General features: G+C 43.8%; 1 protein-coding gene across 1 annotated transcript in view; it reads left to right on the forward strand.

The window, feature by feature from the left end:
- SLC25A12 (solute carrier family 25 member 12) overlaps nt 1-1915 on the forward strand; it is a 142542-nt gene extending 140627 nt beyond the window's left edge. The window contains exon 18 of the mRNA XM_083154817.1: nt 1249-1915. Within this exon, the coding sequence (XP_083010943.1) occupies nt 1249-1444 (196 nt within the window). The 3' untranslated portion in view covers nt 1445-1915. The remainder of the gene's footprint in view (nt 1-1248) is intronic.
- The last annotated feature ends 18316 nt before the right edge of the window (nt 1916-20231 follow it).

A 20231-nucleotide genomic window follows, 5' to 3' on the forward strand; every position in this document is an offset into this window, starting at 1 on the left:
ATGTTGTTGAGGGAGTCTAGAACAAAACTTCCTCAATCAAATGTTTTTGATTAAGGTAGTTTTTTTATCATATTTCTCAACTATCAGGATGCCGGTGGTCGATATCCTGCCACCGGTATCCTGATCACTGGCATCTTTGAGAGGAATGTAAGCTACCATAACCCTCCCTCAGCCTAACCCTCCCGCCCCCCAACCTAAACATAACCCTCCCTCAGCCTAACCCTCCCGCCCCCCAACCTAAACATAACCCTCCCTCAGCCTAACCCTCCCACCCCCAACCTAAACATAACCCTCCCCCTTAGTGCTTAACCCTAACCTCCCCCTTCTGCAGCCTAACCCCCCCACCCATTATGTGCCTAAACCTAACCCCCCCCCACAATCCCTGGCTAAATACTCGCCTCACCCGGCAGCTAGACGATACTGGATCTAATCTGTCAGGATTCTGTTTGCGGATTCTGGTGTTGGGATTCTGACTGACTGGATCTTGAGTGCCGATATTTTAACGGCATTCCATTTACATACTGCAATACCCCGGACACACCCTTTAAAGGTCTTATACACAAATATTCATGTTCAGTTAATAAGGAGGGAGTACTGTATAGCACCGTTGGTTGATACCCGTGAAGTGTCCCCCGCCCCCCCCCCCCCCCCCCCCCGTCTACTTATAATAGGGGTACCCGGTTTTAATTCCACATTTCCCATTACTGGTCTTAAGCCCCAAACTTCCATACCCATTGAAGTCAGTCCTAGTCCCATTGCCGACATAATACGGGTCATGTTCCCTTTCTGCTAAACCCATTTTTTTTTTATTCTCTTTTACTTTATCCACAAAAGCAGCACCACCCTGTACGGTAGATAGCGTTCTCCCTGAGCGGAAGCTCTTCTCGGGTCTGCATTTCAGATGGCAGCCTCCGTTCAAGTCTGGGGCTGTGTTTTTGTGAATGGGTAAAATCCCACCAAGAGCTGTGGATGAATTGTGTATTCTCATGCTGGGAAATCTAGTAACAGCAGGCTGACGGTAGCCTTGAGAACTGTCTGAGCAGATCAGCGAGTCTTCTGTATAAATGTCCCATGCACACGCTGCTCTCAGAGCCCCATAATAAGGTCTGTGAGCTTAGCCCTTCCAATAAAATAAACATTTCTCCAACACATAGCTTCCTGGCTGTCTTATGTTACAGCCGTGCGCTGCAATCAGATGGCACAGGAACACCTTGTTTATTGGTAAAGCTTTTTTTTCTCTCTCTACAGCAAACCTGCAGGATCGGAGCCTGCTCCAAAAACGAGGATCTCGGACCTTCCTCCCGCGCACCCTGATCATATCGGGGGCTACAGACTAGCAACGGCAACTTTTGCTGGAATAGAGAACAAATTTGGTCTTTATCTGCCAAAATTTAGGCCTTCAACGGCGGCTCCTGCCCAAGCCAAATCTGCGCCATCTGTATAATGCGCATATACGCCGGCCTGATCTAAAGGTGCAATACAAACAGTATAAAACGACACAGCATAGTAAGGTGTATCTCGTCAATTGCATGTGGGTTAATCCAGGCTGCTTGTCCCCCATTCTACATAATATAATCATTTGTTGAGCGGTCGAGTCACCTGTTTGCACAGCGCCATCCAGCACCTAGAATGTATCTTTGTTTCCTGAAGAGAGCATGTGTTTTTTGTTTTTTATTAGGCTGCTTTACACAGCGTTGCACTTGTTACTGTACATATTGTACATCTGTACAGAGACATCTGAGCACATGGGGGTGTCTGTTACTCTTTTTACAAGTGGGTGGCAGAAAATGTATAGGAACTTACTGGAGGTGTTTTATTAAGAACCATGGGATAATATAATGTATTAATTAAAATTTCAGTTCGACATTTAATCATTTTGATGTATTTTATGGAAAATAAATCATTAATGTTTGAATCTTTGGCTTTTCTTTACGTATTGTGGGCATGAAACGCATCTGCTGTCCTGTTGTTGGAAAATTACTGTGATTGGCATAACATGGGCACGGGGGCAACATTTAATGACTTATATAAGGCTGTTGCTTAGGGTGCCAAACTTGTTGCCATTGTTTCAGGATTTAATATAATCCATTTAAAAAAACACCCAAAAAACCATTCCATTGTTATTATTGATATAAATGATTTATTAATAAAAATACTTGGCACACCTTCATAACTTAAGAAGGACAAGAAGCTGACTTTTACGCAAGTTTTTGTCACAATATGTACACAGACTGCACAGCCAAAAGCATTTCCAAGGTGTATTTTTGAACTAACATTTTGGGTGAAATGTAATAGGATGAGAGATTCAGAAAGTGAGAGAATTGGTAAGAAATCTCCAGTTCTTTTTCAAGCAGCAATCATTTATGCCCCTTTCAGACCGCACTTTTTACCCATTATTTTGCCGTTTTTTTACCATTTTAAAACGGTAATTTGTGCAGTCTGAAAGGTGCAGAGTGAATTTACCAGTTCTATTGAACTGGTATATTTAAACGGTAATAAAGCAGCAATCATTTACACTTCAAAATCAAACTGGCTTTACAGTGTAATGCTGTTTTCAGACCGCAAAACTGGCTTTGACCAGGTATTTTAAAACGTTTCTGCCAGCTAAAACCCCTTTCACACCGCATGTCTTTAAACGGTATTCCAATGCAGTTTTTGTTACTTCACAACACTGAACCCGTTTTAACCCATAGAAAACAGTGGATGAAAAAAAAACGGGTCTGAAACGGGTAGGACCCTGCTTTATTACCGTTTAAATATACCAGTTCAATATATGAAAGGGGCATAAATGATTGCTGCTTGAAAAAGAACTGGAGATTTCTTTTCCAAATCTCTCACTTTCTGAATCTCTCATCCTATTAAACTTCAGCCTTTATGTTCTTATAAAGGTTGAAAAAAAAAAGTGAAATTTGGCATCTGTTCCCGATCAGGTGGCAATTCAGTTGTTTTCTCTGGTTGCATTTACTAGTGTGTCCGATTCAATTGTTGCGCCGATTGGGTGTGAATACCATGGGTTCACACCTTTCTTCCCGCAGCTTCCTGAGGTCGCAAGCAGAAATGTGCGAAAACTCAGTGGTTTTGGCGCCCTAACAGGACTTTTAGACATGTTTATCGGATTCATGTAGCTAAACTCAGACTGTTTGGGCTTGACAAGTGCAAACATTAATGGGTGCCCCAAAACAATTGAATTGCTCTGTAGTGAGCTAATTATTTAGCGCAGGAAAAAAAAAAATTCTTGCTTATTTTGGAAGAAAGAATAGAATATATATATATATATATATATATATATATATATATATATATACATATACATATACATATACATATATATATATATATATATATATATATATCTCTGGAAAAGACCCTCGTGTATGGTGATCCTTAGAGAATTTATGATTTATTTATATGATTTTTCAAAAACACATGTGAAGAGAAATATATATCGGGTCAGTGGAGTGTATTATTCGCTTAATACTCAGAAAAATAAACATAGGCGGGATGTGAGTCACCTCTCAATGTAAGTGGTAGTAGCTCACATCTATCTTACATGAGGTATGTGTAGTAAAAGCCCATTAAGGTTTCTTTTTAATCCCCATAGAAGGAAGTGGTATATATTTCGTGTATATATATATATATATATATATATATATATATATATATATATATATATATATATATATATACACACACACCTCAAGTGGGTTAAGACTGTAGGATGTGCTTACATAAGATATGTCTGTTGGAATCACATAAAGGTATCTTTAACCATCTGACAGACCACAGTGCAGTGACCTCTCCCATATGTAAATGACGTACATATACTTGATGCTCACTTTTTGCTTACATTTATATGGAAGGGGTAAAAGCATATCTGGGTATCTTTCGGTGCTCAACAGGTATATATGGGGAAATCACATAAAGACTCCCATAGTGCAGCATATAAAAGACATTTATTTTACAGAAATAAAATGTTAAAAACAAAAGGGTATTCCCCGTACCATATATCCAGGAGATGAAAACCTTAAACAGCGTGCAAGAGATGATGGTAAAACCCGGGTGTTCTTTAACCGCTGTAGAAAATCTTCATCCTTTCTATAATGGATGGGGTAAAATGTCCTTAGCTCAGCTCCTCCAACATGTTTCGACGTCCTCAGACGTCTTTTTCAACTTATTGCTTATCACCAGGTGCAGTATCCAGCATTGTTCTCTGTCACTGCCCACGCATGTTTCTGTGGCAAGCACATGTGTGGTGGCCAATCTCCACATGTCCATGACACTTTCATCCAGCGAGTATCCGGCAAATTTGCTGCCAATGGGGGGCCGTATCGATAGTGCCATCTATAAAAGGCATAAGCCAGTACTGGCCAAACTGGTCCTCGAGATCTACAAACCGTTCCAGTTTTCCAGATCACCGAGCTGGTGCACAGGTGTAGTCATTTCAAACATGCTGCATTCACTCCTGACACATTCTACACATCCACAGGTGGTCTGAAAATCAAGGACTGCTGGTGAGGACCGGTTTGAATACCTCCGGTGTAAGCTGCACAGTGACAAGATGCGGTAAGCTAAGAGTCCTGCGGTTTGTTAATAATGGAAGGAGGACATAACCCCTTAACGAATGCTAAAGGGGTTGTCTCATTACATGGGACCCTATATGCCTTATTATAACCACTAATGTGCTTTTGGTGTTGGCAATAGCGAATTGTGATCACATAATCAGAAACGGTTTTCTCTGGCGACACTCAATGATGGACCCCACAGATTGTAGTCTTTAATAACTAGGAAAATATCCTAATAAACGGAGGTAGAAGGTTGGAGCGTAAATAAATCAAACCAATAATACTTCTTTTGTAGTGACTTGCGATATTCCATATATAGACTATCATATGTTGTAATATGCATTCATCATGAACTGTCAGAATTATATCATCATAACTGATGACATCACCATTTTCCCGATACCGACAATATCATTTCCAGTAACTTTCACAGCGGAGACCAAACTCATGTATCATGGTGATATTATTCTTCACTTAACAAATTAAGGGTTTTACAAGGCAACAACAGAGATGTCCAAAGTATTACATGAGCTTCATTTGCTCTGAACAATATCACGCTGGGCCTCTGGAGCCGAAAGCAATTATCACTTTTTACATTATGTGTAAATGAAACGGGCGCAGAGACCTGTTCTACATAACTCTTGGGCAAAAAAAGAATAAAACCTTTCTATATATATATTTTTTGTTACCTTTTGTCCCCCCTAATAACACATCAGGATGGTAACCTAGTTTTGCAGGACTCATTCAACAGATGACGGACAGGGGGGGGATTCTGAGATTAAGGTTTAGGCTTCCAGTGACCAATTTGATCTAGCGAGTGTGATGTTACGTGCATTGTGCGCCTTGTCAACACAAGAAACAAATGAATTCCTGCTGGGATGCCAGTGGTAGCAGAAGTAATATAATAACTTGTCTCTCAGAAGCGCCTTTCAATTCCAAAGTACATTATATTTCTGCTTTAGAGGAATTCACGCGGCTGTCTCTGGGCTGGAACACTGCAAGATCTCCTTCTGGAAATTGGAGAACTCAATCTCCGGGTAACTACGCGGCCACTCACAGACCCTCATCGGATGGGAAAGGAAGGATTTGGTAGTAACTGGACCATAATTGCAAACTGTCCCTAATTTCCAGAGCCAGTTTCAGGTTTTAAAGGTTTGCTCGTGGAAATGACCGTATTCTATAATAATAATAATAATAAATGCAGCGTATAATTCACTTCAATATTTATATTATGTGCACTTCTCACAAAGAAATGATGATGGCTAAATCGTCAGACTACATTTACCCCTCTGTGTTGCAAACGGTGTATGCCATATGTACTAAGCCTTGGAGATAAAGTACCAATCTATCAGCTCCTTACTGCCATTTTTTTTCAAACAGCCAATTAGTAGCTGATTGTGCTTTATCTCTGTACTTTATTGCTCTCCAATGCTTAAGGTCCCCATACATTATTTCCACGGCAACTCCCCGGGAGGGCTCTGACACGATGATGTGCCAAGTTTCGCATGTGATAAATCGCACAACTGAAGCAGTGCATGCTGGTCATAGTCACAGCTTACCTGCCAAATAACGCATAGGAATGACAGTGCTTCACTTGGAGGAGTCAGGAGGCCTAAAGTTCAACTAAAGAAGTACATGTGGCATAAAAGTGGTATTTGGTAGGGATGGCCATCGGTGCAGATGCCATCGATGGCAATTCTGCACCCAGCCATCGATCGTGGCAAACTATTTGATGGATAACCATCGTCAGTTTTAGCTATCGATTGTCATCCATTATATTTGACTGAATGGTCCGTGGGCCAATCAGAAAACGGGGGCGGAACTTCTGGGTGTCGGGGGCGGAGCTATGCTCCGTGTCCTGGCACCTTAAAAAAAATGGAAACATTACTTCTCCTTTGCCATCGATGTAGGGAAACCATCTGGTACTTCCACATCGATGGCAAAAGTATTAGACATTGGCCACAAACCATCGATGATTTAAAATCATCGATGGTCGATGGCCATCCCTAGTATTCAGAAGGGTCTCATGGCATAAAAGAGGCATATGGTGAAGTTTGGGGGCAATAAAAAGTGGTTCAAATGTTGTGGTGGAACTATAACACCCAGCATGCACATTAAATTCTATAGCTAAAAAATAAAACAGGATAACTTCACAGACATGCCACAGTAATTGAATGTTTACTGTGGTACTTTTTGTTTTGCAGTGGTCACCACAGGCTACTTAATTCTTTGCTTCAGAAAAGACCTGTATTATACTCTCATACAAAAACAACAATAGGGGACAAGCTCACACAAATCACACAACAACGTCCAATTGGAAGTTTCTTTGCCACCGAGTTTAGTAAAGAGTTAATTTGATTCTCCACTGGAAAGCAATTATATGCAAATGACGGGGTCAGAGGAGACATGAAACAGGGCCCGTCTCTGCCAAGTGACTGACATTCAGAACTGCTAACATAGAAAAAAAAAAGGAAAAGGTGATGAAAACACACAGGGCAAATGTCAAATGGAACAGCAGTGGTTTTGGATTGGAAATAGAGGGGACAGTGATGATGTAACCTGTTGGAAAGCCTGAAGCTAGCCTCTTCAGACCTATTCAGCAAGGCTAACCACCTGAAGGCTCGGCTGATTGCGGGAGGAAGACACCACATGAGCTTCTTCTAATGGAATTTTACAGTCTTGTTTTCATTTTTTTTTCACGTTTTTTTTTTTTTCCTTCACAGGGAATTTTCGGCAAATATGTTGGTGGCAAGAAAATACTATGATGCAACAGGCTTGTTGTTTGTGGAAACAAATGATTCCCGGTGGAGGGCGTCTTTAACCATTTGAGTGCCAACATCTCTGTGCAGTGGTGTAGCTAGGTGCCATGGTGCCCGGAGCAAGGGCATGTTTTGCGCCCCCCCCCCCCCCCCCCAATTTGTCATAGACGGGGCATGGCTTAACATTATACCACACACCCAGGGGCAAACGCAGGACATCTAAAGAGGGGTTTCTCTATGTATAACCCTGACTCACATAAAAATACATACACATTAGTGAAATCTCCCCTTCAACTACTCACACACAACACCCCTCTCAACCCACTCACTGTCCACCCTACAGCACTTTCCCACCCCATTCAAATACCCCCCACCCCCACCCAAAGCACTCTCCCTGGCCCTCCAATATTCACCCACAGCACACACAAAAGTACCTTTTCCCTAATGTAGCTCCTGGAGGACTTCTTGCTCAGCCTCAGAGTCCCAGCAGCGACACACAGCAGGCAGCCTGTCAATGAGGGGAGCCTAGGGTGGCTGCTCGGACAGACAGGCCGGGCAGACAGGCTCCTCTGTGCCCATCTCCTTCCTGCCTCCAGCAGCCAGCTGCGTACAGTGTGGCCAGGGAGCTGAACGTGCGGGGGGCTGAATGCAGGGCTGAGCGGGGGAGGTGATCGGCTGGGCAGCTAAACTGGTGAGTTTGCCGTTGCCCGGGACGGCTGTCCCCTGTGACACTCTCCCGCGCCGCTGCTGAAGAGCATTTACCGGCTTTATTCCTCCCCTGTCGCCGGCTTTATTCCTCCCCTGTCTCAGGCCACTTACACAGCCGCTGCTGTGACAGTGGGGTGCAGGCGCTGCTGGGAGTCTTTTGCACAGCGGGGAGCAGGCGCTGCGGGGAGCGGGAGAGCGGGCGTGCTGGGGGAGCCGCCGGAGGCAAAGTGCATGGCTCCTGCGCCCGGAGCATGTGCTCCGCCAGCTCCACCGTAGCTACGCCTCTGTCTCTGTGAGAGATGTGCAAAATATCTGCTAAAAATGCCAGCGTCGCTTACATTTGTTATATGAATTCAAATACAAATGTAAACATTACGGGTCATTATGATGACTAAAAATGTTTGCCAATTTTCACACCTATTTTGACAAATTCACTTGGCACTCACAGCGTTAAACTATTTTTATTTCCGCTTAACTAATCGGCGGAAATTTAAGATATTAAAAATATATAAAGGGCCTATATGCAGGGTAGGAATTATGTCACAGAAAAGAAGCGTGCACTGAACAAACTGCATATAGTCACCCACATTTAGCAGGGGCGGGGAGGGTGTGCGTTTTGTGCCAGGCGTTGGCGTAAATTAGTTCAATATGCACAAATCTGAACTCTGCTTACTTCCATGCACCCACAGTGATAGGTGCAGATGGGCATACATCATAAAAAATGAATCATAAATGTGTAGATTAGTTTTTTACATCTACACATTTATGGTTCATTTTTTATTTTTATTCATACACACCTGGAGATAAAGAAGATATTGTAGAAGATTGACTTGCCGGGAAAGAAAACGCTGCATGCACATACATCGCTATATAGACTGTGAGTGGGGTACGCCCATCTATACATTCCCTCCTCACTCTATTGGTAGTAACCATCTATAAATACACCTAACGGTATCTAATTATTGGTTTCCCTCTGATTTTCCTCCTATATCGCTGGAAACATATGAGGAGAGAACATCTAAACACGAAAAGATCCATTGAAGCATTGATGTTCTAGATACCATCTTGACCATTTGCACCTTAAGAAGTCTGGAATTCCCATCTCTGTATTGTTTGGTATTGTAAATAGTTTATTGGTGATAATTACGGGATAGTACAGACCATAGGCAGCAGTGCGCCAAATAGTGGTCATGTCCTATATATCTACATCTGCACACTGAACGGTATTGGCTGCCGTCACCAGGGCCCGCTAAACATGCAGGTCATTTGGCTATATTGACAAGTTGACCTTCTTGTTTGGAAGACATCAATTATAGTTAACGACGTGTGAGAGAGAGCATTGATAATATTGAGTGTACACACTAGACCAGTCATGTCCAAACTGTGGCCCTCCAGCTGTTGTGAAACTACACATCCCAGCATGACTTGCCATAGATTTAGCATTCCCTAATAGCAAAACTGTGGCAAGGCATGATGCATACTTGCCTACCTGACCCTCTCCATGCGGGAGAAAATGCTCTGTTCCTGGACTTCCCTGGTAATGTATGATTGCCATCACCTGTGGTAAAACACTTTTGTTATCAAGTAACTAGCTGACCACAGGTGCTGGCAATCATACATTACCAGGGAAGTCCAGGAACAGAGCATTTTCTCCCTCATGGAGAGGGTCAGGTAGGCAAGTATGGCATGATGTGACTTGGGAGTGGTGAAAAGTCTGGCTGAGTACCTTCACCTCTGCCAGTGGTAGGAGGTGTTGTTTCCGTAAACCCACTGGTGAGAGGGGGAGGAGAAACACTGGGCCCAGTAGTTTGTCTCTCTTGACGGGGTTCGTAGCCCCCGAAGGATGAGACCGTGAAAGGCTCAGTCTAGTATCCATTCCCAAGGAGCAGAGAAAGGCTGGGACTGAGTAGATGGCTCCTGTTCCAGAGGTTCGTAGCCTCTGATGGGGAGACCACGAAAGGCCCAGCTTAGTACCTTAACCTTGGGATCAGAGAAACACTGAGACTGAGTAGATTGCTCTTCCGAGGGGGCCGCAACCCCTAAGGGAGTCTTTCGAAAAGCCCAGTGGAGTACCCATTCCCATGCCAGGGGCTGTAAAGTGCCCTACGATGGGAGCAGAGAAACACTTGGTCGGACGCTGATCGGTCGGCTGCTTGGAGTCCGAGGCTGCACTGTGCCCCCGGGGAAACTCGGGGGTGCCGAACATGCACGGGTGATCCCAAAATGACCATGCACTAGTAAGCACTAGCACTGCGCACTTCCCTCTAGGTTAGCGCTTCACGTCCTTACCTCGTCCTTTTGGATGGGGTAGGACAATTTTTTCACACCCCCAGGCTGGGGTCCTCTTTATTATTTATTTCTCTTCTTCTTATGTTCGTGCACTTTTCACGTTTTCTGTAGTTTGTCACGTTTTTTTGGGTAGTGTGGTCGACCCTTTCGGGCCTTCCATTTCCCCAATGTGCCAAAGCTCTCGCCTTTTGGGGAGAGCTTCGGTCCCCCGAGGACGACCCCGAGCTGCAAGGCGGAGGGAAGTCTACTGAGGGTCTCTCCAAACCTTCGGGTGCGGAGGACCCACCGTCCTAACCCTTCCAGGGGTTGAGGAATGAGGGTCTCTCTAAGCTTTGGCGAAGAGGACCCACCGTTCCCTATTTTCCCCTCTTCGGCCTTATGGTTGAGAGGGGTTAGGGGAAAAACGGGGCCCTTCTCCTTCGGGAGATAAGCCCACTCGATCACACGGCCCCCTTTGCACGTGTTTAGGCACAGCACTGGTGGTAGGGAGCACACCTTGGGCTCCTGAGTTTTTTCAAACTCATGATGTGACTTGTAGTTTCACAACAGCTGGAGGGAGGGCCATAGTTTGGACATGTCTGCACTAGACGATATTTTGAACAGCCCTTTTCTGAGCGATATTGTGCACAATAACGCCTAGTGTGTGTATAGGGGTTAAATAAGGACACTCTATTGTGAGCTCTGTTCTACAACATATTGCCAGGATTACAGCAAGTTAATTAGTTCAGTTGCACTGCCTGGATTGCTAGTGCAAGAGCCTGTTCACAGCCCAGCAGCAGGTCAGCTCTGTGCAGAGGAATGCTCAGATGATATCATCGCTTGGGCTAGTAACTGCTATTAAGGGCCAGATGTATTAAGGAGAGTGATAAACAGCCAGCCAATCAGCTCCCACCTGTCATTTTTCAAACATGGCAGGTATGAGCTAATTGGCTGGCTGTTTATCACTCTCCATTTTATAACTTTTTGAAGCTTCGTGTCTCTGGCCATAAGTGTCTGTTCTGTGACATTGTAACAGGCTAATAATATTTTTGATCAGAGCGCACAAAGTGTTATTAGTAGAGACCAGATTATATGCATTTGCATATTTTAATATGCATTTGCATATTTTGCATTCTCACTGGTTATTGCATATTTTACCTAAAATCTAGAGATGGGGCATATTTTAGGCCCCGCCCTCTTCCCACCCGCGAGTCGCAGCACTGCTTTGCCCTGCTGCTGCTGGCCAGGTAGTGGTAGAGTGTGCAGGCTGGGGCAATATGTGCGCAGTGTGGGGAACCTTGGATGTACGCTAAGTCTGACACTGCTCTAGGCTGCCAATTCATGTTGATAAAAGTCAGTCGGGGCGGATGCCATTACGAAGCTCCTGAACCTTTGCCTGCCCCTGGCCTAGGACTTTACACCAAGAGAGAGACTTCTGCAGCAGAAGAGGTGGGCAGAAGGGTTGTGACATCACGCGGCGCAGAGGAAATGCCGGGTCACAGTGAGTATGCGGCGCAAGGAGGAAGCCTTCCACTGCGCCGCCCTCACACGCTATGCTGACATTTGATCCATCGGCGCTAGAGATGAGGGTCTGTGTGTTTAATGCAAGAAGAGCTTTGGACGCTGCAGTCTGCTTTAGCAGCCAGGAAGAAAAAAAAAAATTGTGTACAGCACTAAACATCTGCAGATGCTGTGGGCCTATTTTTGAGGTTTATTTGCAACTAAGTGTATGCTGATTTTTAAATAAATAAGTTAAAAATTACTTTTTTTTAATTACTTAATGTAGCATATTTTAACACTTTTCATGCATATTTTAAGCTTTTTTTGTTGCATATAATCCTGTCTCTAGTTATTAGGATATTGGGAGTTAGGGATCATTCAATAACCCGGAAATAAAAATACAATTAGTCTGTACTGACAAGTTTTGATTTACTTCTAAAGCAGTGTCATAATTGTAACTAGTTTTGTGACTTATTACCACTGACAGGATTTTGTTTATAAGAACCGTTATTTTATTTGCAGTTGGTCATGGTTGTACATTTTCAGACTAATACTTTATTTTTCCTGTGTATGGTAATGGTCATCCTAGATTTGTGCAATGATAATTTTGGATGTTATGTAATCACATAAATGCTATTTGAAGATTGACATGCATCAGGGGCCGTTGTGAGCAGAAATGGGCCTGGGTACTGTGCGGTCAAGGCGAAACCTGGGAGTGGTCACCACGCCGCCTAACAAAACTTCTTATCCCCACCTACTACAGGTTTGCACTCAGCTGCCCTTCGCTTTACTCTGTCTACATGCAGTAAGACTACTTTCATAATATTTTCTAAAGTCGCCCCAGTGATCAGTATTTATTTGTGGGTCCGGTTGCTAGAGCAACAGATAGACAGTCAATAGGTCTACGAGGGGAAGTGTTACACTAATTGAGGGTCCATGTCGACATTGACACAAAAAGATTGTGAAAAACGTACATTGACCTTTTCATTAGGTCATAGTTGCCTCCCCTCCTGCATTCTGCAGGAGACTCCCTGAAATAGCAGCAATCTCCCTCTCTCCCTCATTAGTCTAGCAATCTCCCTCATTTCACCTAGCCCACATTTTGGGGGGAAAAAAGAATGAGAGATAGATACATTTACATTGACTCATCAGCACCATTTCCCAGCACTTTACCAAGTATAGTATCTCTTACTAACTGCTTTGGGGCTCATCTACATTTGGATATAAGTCATTTTTAAAGATTCCTCTCAGATGTAGCAGTACACAGCCACACTTCTAGGTGCCACGTTCACAATCTCTCCATATATGGAACTAGCCACACCCTTTGGGTGGAGCCTGACATGCTCCCTCAATGGGGCTCTGTGCAAAATTCTATTACCAACTATAATCTCCCAGAAACTAGTTTTCAAAAGTAGGCAAGTATGCATTCGGTTGACAGTCAATAGTGCCCAAAGCATGGCAAGAGAAACGGTGCCCTTACCCATGTCGACATAGACATACAAAAATCAATAAAAACCCAAGTCGGCCTCTTCCATTTCAACATATTGTTTGTGTTGACCTTTTGACCACGTTGACCATTTTCCTGTGTCGACCTTGCGCCCATCTAGTGACTTATTGACTCTCCGCCTTATTACAGTCCACCCTATGACTCGTACCCGTCTAATAATCCACACCCACTTATTTAGCACCTACAATGTTCCGCTGCGTCCTTACGCTGTAATATACAATATTTTCTGTAGCTATTTTGTTTAATAACGCAGTAACCTAATTTGCCTGAGGGATCTCGTGCAATAAATTCAAGTGCTTGTTACATTATTACGGGTTCCAGCATAACAATAACAGTAATAACTCCTAGGCACTCGTGCTAAATATGGCATTTTCCAATTATGACGACTGCCAAGCTACAATCACAAGTAGGAAAAAAAGAAATAACATTCCGCAAAGCCCTAGTATTACATGATGTGCGTAATACAAAGCCATTACTGGGAACTGTGTTCAGAAAGATTTTAATAAATCATCACTTTTGTTGTTGAATCAAAAAATCAGCTGTAGTAAGACAAATGTTGGCATAGTAAGTATTCACGCTCATAATTCGGTGTAATTGCCAATTCACCGCGGAAGAATTGCGAGCAGCAAGTGGTCTTGTAAAAAATGCTTTAATTATTTTGAAGTTTATTAATCGTGTTGTTTATCGGAGAGTTTATACTGATTAAAGAGCGCACGCTGCTTACAGTACATACCTCTGTAAGACAGGGAGCTGAAGCAGAGAGCTTGTTCTACCTGGTTGCCTGGTGTCATTTCCACCGCACAGCCTGCACAGGTAACGCAGGCATATGGGAGTTTGCAGCAGCTGACGCAGCGTCTCCTGATGACTTCAGCGGTCATTGGTGGAGGGAATGGGCAAGTAAATGCATCTTGAGATGCAGAGGTGGATTTTCCACAATGCTACCAACAGTAGGCACCTGCCCATGGCCCAGCAGGTTCAATGGGTCCCCATAAAAATATCCTGGTCGTCTAAAATGTTCCCAGAGGATCATTGCGCAATTACCGCATGACATAATGACATCACATGGACCTGCCCACCCCCAATACTGATGTTCGCGCAGGTGAGTATTTATTGGTAGACTGTGCAGATGCCAAGGTACTAGGGAGGAGAGCCTCAAATCCGTATCTTGCCCAGGCCCCCCAAAAGGTCTAAATCCGCCTCGCTCGAGATGTGATGGACTGGCCCACAGGGCCACAAGTTGAAATTCCTGGTGGGCCCCACTCCTTCCTCCAATATCCGGTTTAAGAGCTTGCACTCAAATGATACATGATTACTCTATTAGAGGGTCCCAGCCTTCATGTTTTCCTCCTGTGTGACTAATGCCATATCCATGTGACCTGGGCTGACTGACGTCTAGGCCAAGGAGGGAGGCCGGATCCATCAGAGAAGGGAGGTGGTGATATGAGTGAAGGGTACCATCTCCGTACCCAGATGGCACTTGGGGCATGAGCTCTGGTTGCCCTGCTCTCATTATGCCTGTTTGTGGGCATCTTTCCCGTTTCCTGGAGAGGGCAGATGAAAAGTAGGCAGCTATGCTGGCAGTGTACTCTCCTTTTTAAACACTTTGGGATCTGGATCACCTTAACTTAGTTACAGGTACAATATGTTGTCGACAGTGACCATCCTGACACATAAATCTCCTGAATTCTGCTTTTTACCACTTTCTTCCATCTCTCCCGGTCTAGTTTGACAACTCTTCTACAGTCCTCCTCAGTCAAATCCTTATGTCTAGGTTTGGGACATGTGGCCTAACTCTCTCTGCACATGTTACATCTGCCCCACCTGCAGTGCACATGGTTTAGCCCATATTGAGAACAAATTTGTCCTGCGATCAGATCTGAATGAGGCCCATGCATGTTTCTTATAATACACTCTTATGCCTTAATTTTCCCCTCCCTGATCATTCTATAAATCGGGAGGATTGCGGCACTCGTCCTGACAAGGTATGGTCCTCTATCTAGGTGGACATTAACGCAGGATGTCCTGAGGTAGGATTCAGCAGATTCACATCTTTCTTTTACAAAGAACATATTACACTCTGGAAGGTATGGTACAAGATGGGTATACGTAATGCCCCAAATGTGGCACTGTGGTTTGCCTTTTAGACTTGGGAGTAGATTATAGACACTCACAGTGTTGCCTGCCAAAGTATTGTATTGGGGACTTATCTGGAGAAACTTTAGTCTACCATTGTATATAAATGTTTTATATGGGTAACCCTAACTAATAGCAGTTGCCAGAACTGGGGTGATCTGCACCGATAGCATTCAGTGTGTACTCTCAATATCGGCCACCTGCGGCCGATATTGTTACCTATAGCGGTCGCACCCATGGGGCTTAAGAACTTATCCAATGTACATTACTAATACATCCTTATCTTTGATATGTTATAATGTGCACATTTACTTTAAAAAACAAGGTTGTTATAATATTTAAACAGTCTATGACAGGGGTGGCCAAACTGGTCCTCGAGATCTACTAACAGTCCATGTTTTCCAGATCACCTACAGCTGGTGCACTAACTGTCACACTTTCAAACCCGCTGCATTCATTCCTACTATAGATCCACAAGTTGCCTGAGACACATGAGCTGGTGGTAGATCTTGAGGACAGGTTTGGCCACCCCTGGTCTATGACATGTTATGTCCAATCTTGTTTATGTGCTTTTCTTGTTATTCATTTTTTTTTTTTATTGGGGGGGGGGGGGGGAGACACAAAATCTGATTTCAATAAATGTATTTGGAATATTAGCGTATTGGCACATTTTATTTATTAATGTACACAGATTCAAACCAGGATTTAATAACTCTACCAGAGAGACCAAGGGTTCTATTTACGAAGCTATGGATGCAAAGTACCAGCCAATCAGCTCCTAGCTGTCATGTCCAAGGCTGTTTAAAAAATTAGTTTGGAGCTGGTTGGCTGGTAATTTATCTGCATAACTGCATTTTATCCAAGTAGCATTTGCTCTGTAGAAATATACTGTAATTGAACACAGTGCTGGCCAAACTGCTCCTCAAGATCCACCAACAGCTGTTTTCCCGACCACCTAGCTGGTGCACAGGTGCAGTTATTATGAACTTTGATTGTCAAACATGTGCTGCATTCATTCCGAACTGACACATTCTACAGATCCACAGGTAGCCTGGAAAACATGAACTGTTGGGAGATCTCAAGGACCAGTTTGGCCACCCTACTTTAGGGTCTAACCTAGTACCACCCAAAGTGTATATTATAAATTACCCACTTTGTTTACAACCTTCCTCTACTGTATATATCTGTAAGGGTTTATCAATAGGCTTTTATATCCCTAAAAATATTATTTAAAAAAAATGGACCTTTCCAACGCCTAGTGCAGTGGTTCCCAACCATGGTCCTCAAGTACCCCCAACAGTGCACGTTTTCCAGGTCACCCAGCAGGTGCACTCATTATTCAGTCACATTTTAAAAGATCCACAGGTGGAGCTAATTATTTTGCCTGTGATTCTGTGTGGAGACCTGGAAAATGTGCACTGTTGGGGGTACTTGAGGACCAGGGTTGGGAACCACTGGCCTAGTGGACTTCATCCAGGAATATTTGACTACAATAGTAGGAATTCCATTCACATCGCTGGACTACGATATCAGCTTACAAACCGGCTAGCTCACAAGCTGGAACCTGCGGCTCTGTATCCACTGACCGTGTACACCACTAAGCAATGCGTATGTACACTTTCTAAGTTGAGCGTGCAACCAACCGACCAGGATTCGAACTGTTGGTCCCAGCAGGCGGTAGAAAGTAACAGCTGGATCTATCCATCAATTGCATGCGAAGTGGTGAGACCCTTCAATTATTCTTGTAGGTTATTACTCTCGTTTACCTGCACTGTATTCAGCTTGACTGTGTATATATCCCATAGTCGCCACAGTCAAAAGGTCTATTGCAGGATTGACAAATGCACTTTGTTTTCCAGTGAAATATTTGGTCACAATCCTAAGTAAAATTTCTGGTTACATTATATTTCATCTTAAGGCACATGCGATACTAATTAACCATTGGACATCTTGCTGGTGGATTTGATCAGAAAAGTATATTTTATTGAGTATACTTTTGGGGCTTTCTTGGAATTAAACTTATTGTCGAGATGTACCAAGCTTCAAAAGTGAAAAAAAGGAAAGTGATAAACCACCGGCCAATCAGCTCCTGTCATATTTCAACAGCCTGTAACATGACAGTTAGGAGATGATTAGCTGGGGATTTATCACTCTTTAAGATTAGTACATCTGGACCGTAGTCCCAACTTATTGATTTGGTACTTGTTTCCTAGCACGGCCACAACGATCATGATCGCGGTCATCGGGAGTAAAATCGGGGCCATCGCGGGCATCGCATGCACTAAAAAATCGGGTGCGATGGGCCAGACGCGATGCCCGCGATTTCCCCATAGAGAACAATGTTAAATGCCTCAATTTACCTGCGATGACCCCGATTTCCCATAGGAAACAATGTGAAATGGATTAATTTACCCAAATTATCATAGGGAACAATGGTAAATGTCCCAAAAACACCCCTGAACATTAAAATGTCCCCCCAAAAGTACTATACGCCACCCCGCGATCAATGTGAACCCGAAGCGTGGCGAGCGTAGCGAGCCCGCGAGGGGCGGCGGTACACGTCCTCCGACCTTTTCATACCCCCACTATCCACTTCGGCGTGGAGTTGAGAATAGAATAGTGTAGCGAGCGCAGCGAGGGGACGCGGATACCTTCACAGTTATACGCGTCCCCTCGCGGGCTTCCCAGGTGTCCATGGCGACGCGGACACCTGTGAAGCCCACGAAGGGACGCGTTTACCTGTGAATCTATCCGCGTCCGCTCGCCACGCTTCGGGCTCGGTGGCTCGCTGCGCTCGCTACACTATTCTATTCTCAACTCCACGCCGACGTGGATAGTGGGGGTATGAAAAGGTCGGAGGACGCGTACCGCCACCGCTCGCTACGCTTCGGGTTCACGTTGATCGCGGGGTGGCGTAAACTACTTTTGGGGGGACATTTCACTGGTCAGGGTTTTTTTGGGGGGTTTCTGGCCCATTTACCATTCTTCCCTATGATGATTTGGGTAAATTGACCCATTTAACATTGTTTCCTATGGGAAATCGCGGTCATCGCGGGTAAAGTTACCCATTTAACATTGTTCCCTATGGGGAAATCGCGGCCATCGTGTGTGGACCATTTAAGCATTTTTAGCCGCACATGACGCGACCGACCCGATTTTCACTGTTTTCAATGGAAAAATCGGGGGCATCGCGTCGGTCGCGTCGCAGGCCCCTAAAAATTACCCCCGATGGCCGCGATTGTGGCTGTGCTAGGAAACAAGTACCATTGTTTTTAATACATTTTTACTTATTTACTGTTGATTGTATTTGTGTTATGATTAAGCACTGCCTGGATTATTGCGTTCCCTTGCAATACCACTCCTGACCACCAATGGTGATGTAGAGTCCTTCCATCCTAACTACATTTCTGCAAAATACTTTCTAAACTTCACTAAGAAATGTTTGTATACTGTATGATACAAATCAAATAATGTGATTCAGCAAGTTACAGATTGGTACAGTGTTCATTCTGATCATGCCTTTTCTCTTACAGTAGTCAAATATGGAGTCACCCACCAAAAATTGGCAGCTCAGATGGTGTGATGTATTGGGTTAGTTTCCCACCATAGCTCTAACTGTGTGGAGTTTGTATATTCTCCCCGTGATTGCGTGGATTTCCTCCGGGTACTCCGGTTTCCTCCCACATTCCAAAAATTTGCTGGTAGGTTAATTGGCTCCCAACAAAATTAACCCCAGAATGTCTGTCTGTATATGTGGTAGGGAATATGTTGTGTACACAATAGTATTAGAACGTAAGCTCCACTGCCGCAGGGACTGATGCGAATGTTCAACTATTCTCTGTAAAGCGCGCCAGAATAAGTGTGCTCTATGTAATGAACTGGTAATTAATTTTTTTTTTTTTAATCTAGGACAAGTTTTAATTATATTATTATAATTTAAAAAATTCTAAAAAGAAAACCTGCTTACAAGCCAAGTGTAACATCTGTTATAACACGACAAGCCTTGGTCTCAGTTCTGAAAATGTGCACTTCCTACGAGGAGAATTAGACCAGAACACTATTCACACGGGATACCGGCTAGTGCTCTCTGTAGTGGTCAAGCAGTCTGCATTAAGTGTTTTTAAAGCTCTCGATTAATAGAGACTGACAGACGCTCTCTCTCTCCACAGGAACTCTGGGAAAATTGTAGGAACAATTTCTACAATCTAATTTTTCCAGCAATTTTCACTTGATACACTCCAGTCAATCTTAGTGGGTGTTTCTTCCGATTCCGGCTAATCACTAGCGATATGTTGGAGATGGACAGAGAGTGGACGTGCTGGAAATAAAACCAGCAAATCTCTTCATGAACCCTTCATTAGAGCAGAAAACGTTTTATCTTCCTTCCATGATATGGCAGCGGGAATAAAGAGAGTGAAAGAATGCAATGAAAGTTAGAGCTATATTACAGGCTGGGAGCGAGGGCTCATCAATTCCGGCTGAACACTATAGAAAAGTTGACAGGAGTTTGCAGCAGCTGAATCCTTAATACTCCCCCTTAACAATGGATCCTGCCACGGCATCTAACATTAAGAGACCACATAAACAAGCTGGATGTGTGACCTTAACCCTTTGAGCGCCAAGTAAATTTGTCAAAAATATTTTTTTTTTAATTTGAAGTTATATAACAAATGTGAGCGATGCTATCATTTTTAGCGGATGTTGACACTTAAATGGTTAACAGAAACTGGGCCAGATGTAGCAAGCTTCAAACTGATCAAATGGAGAGTGATAAATAACCAATCAGCTCCTACC

This window comes from Crinia signifera, chromosome 7 (assembly GCF_055691185.1).
Source record: "Crinia signifera chromosome 7, ASM5569118v1, whole genome shotgun sequence".
NCBI classification, from domain to species: domain Eukaryota; kingdom Metazoa; phylum Chordata; class Amphibia; order Anura; family Myobatrachidae; genus Crinia; species Crinia signifera.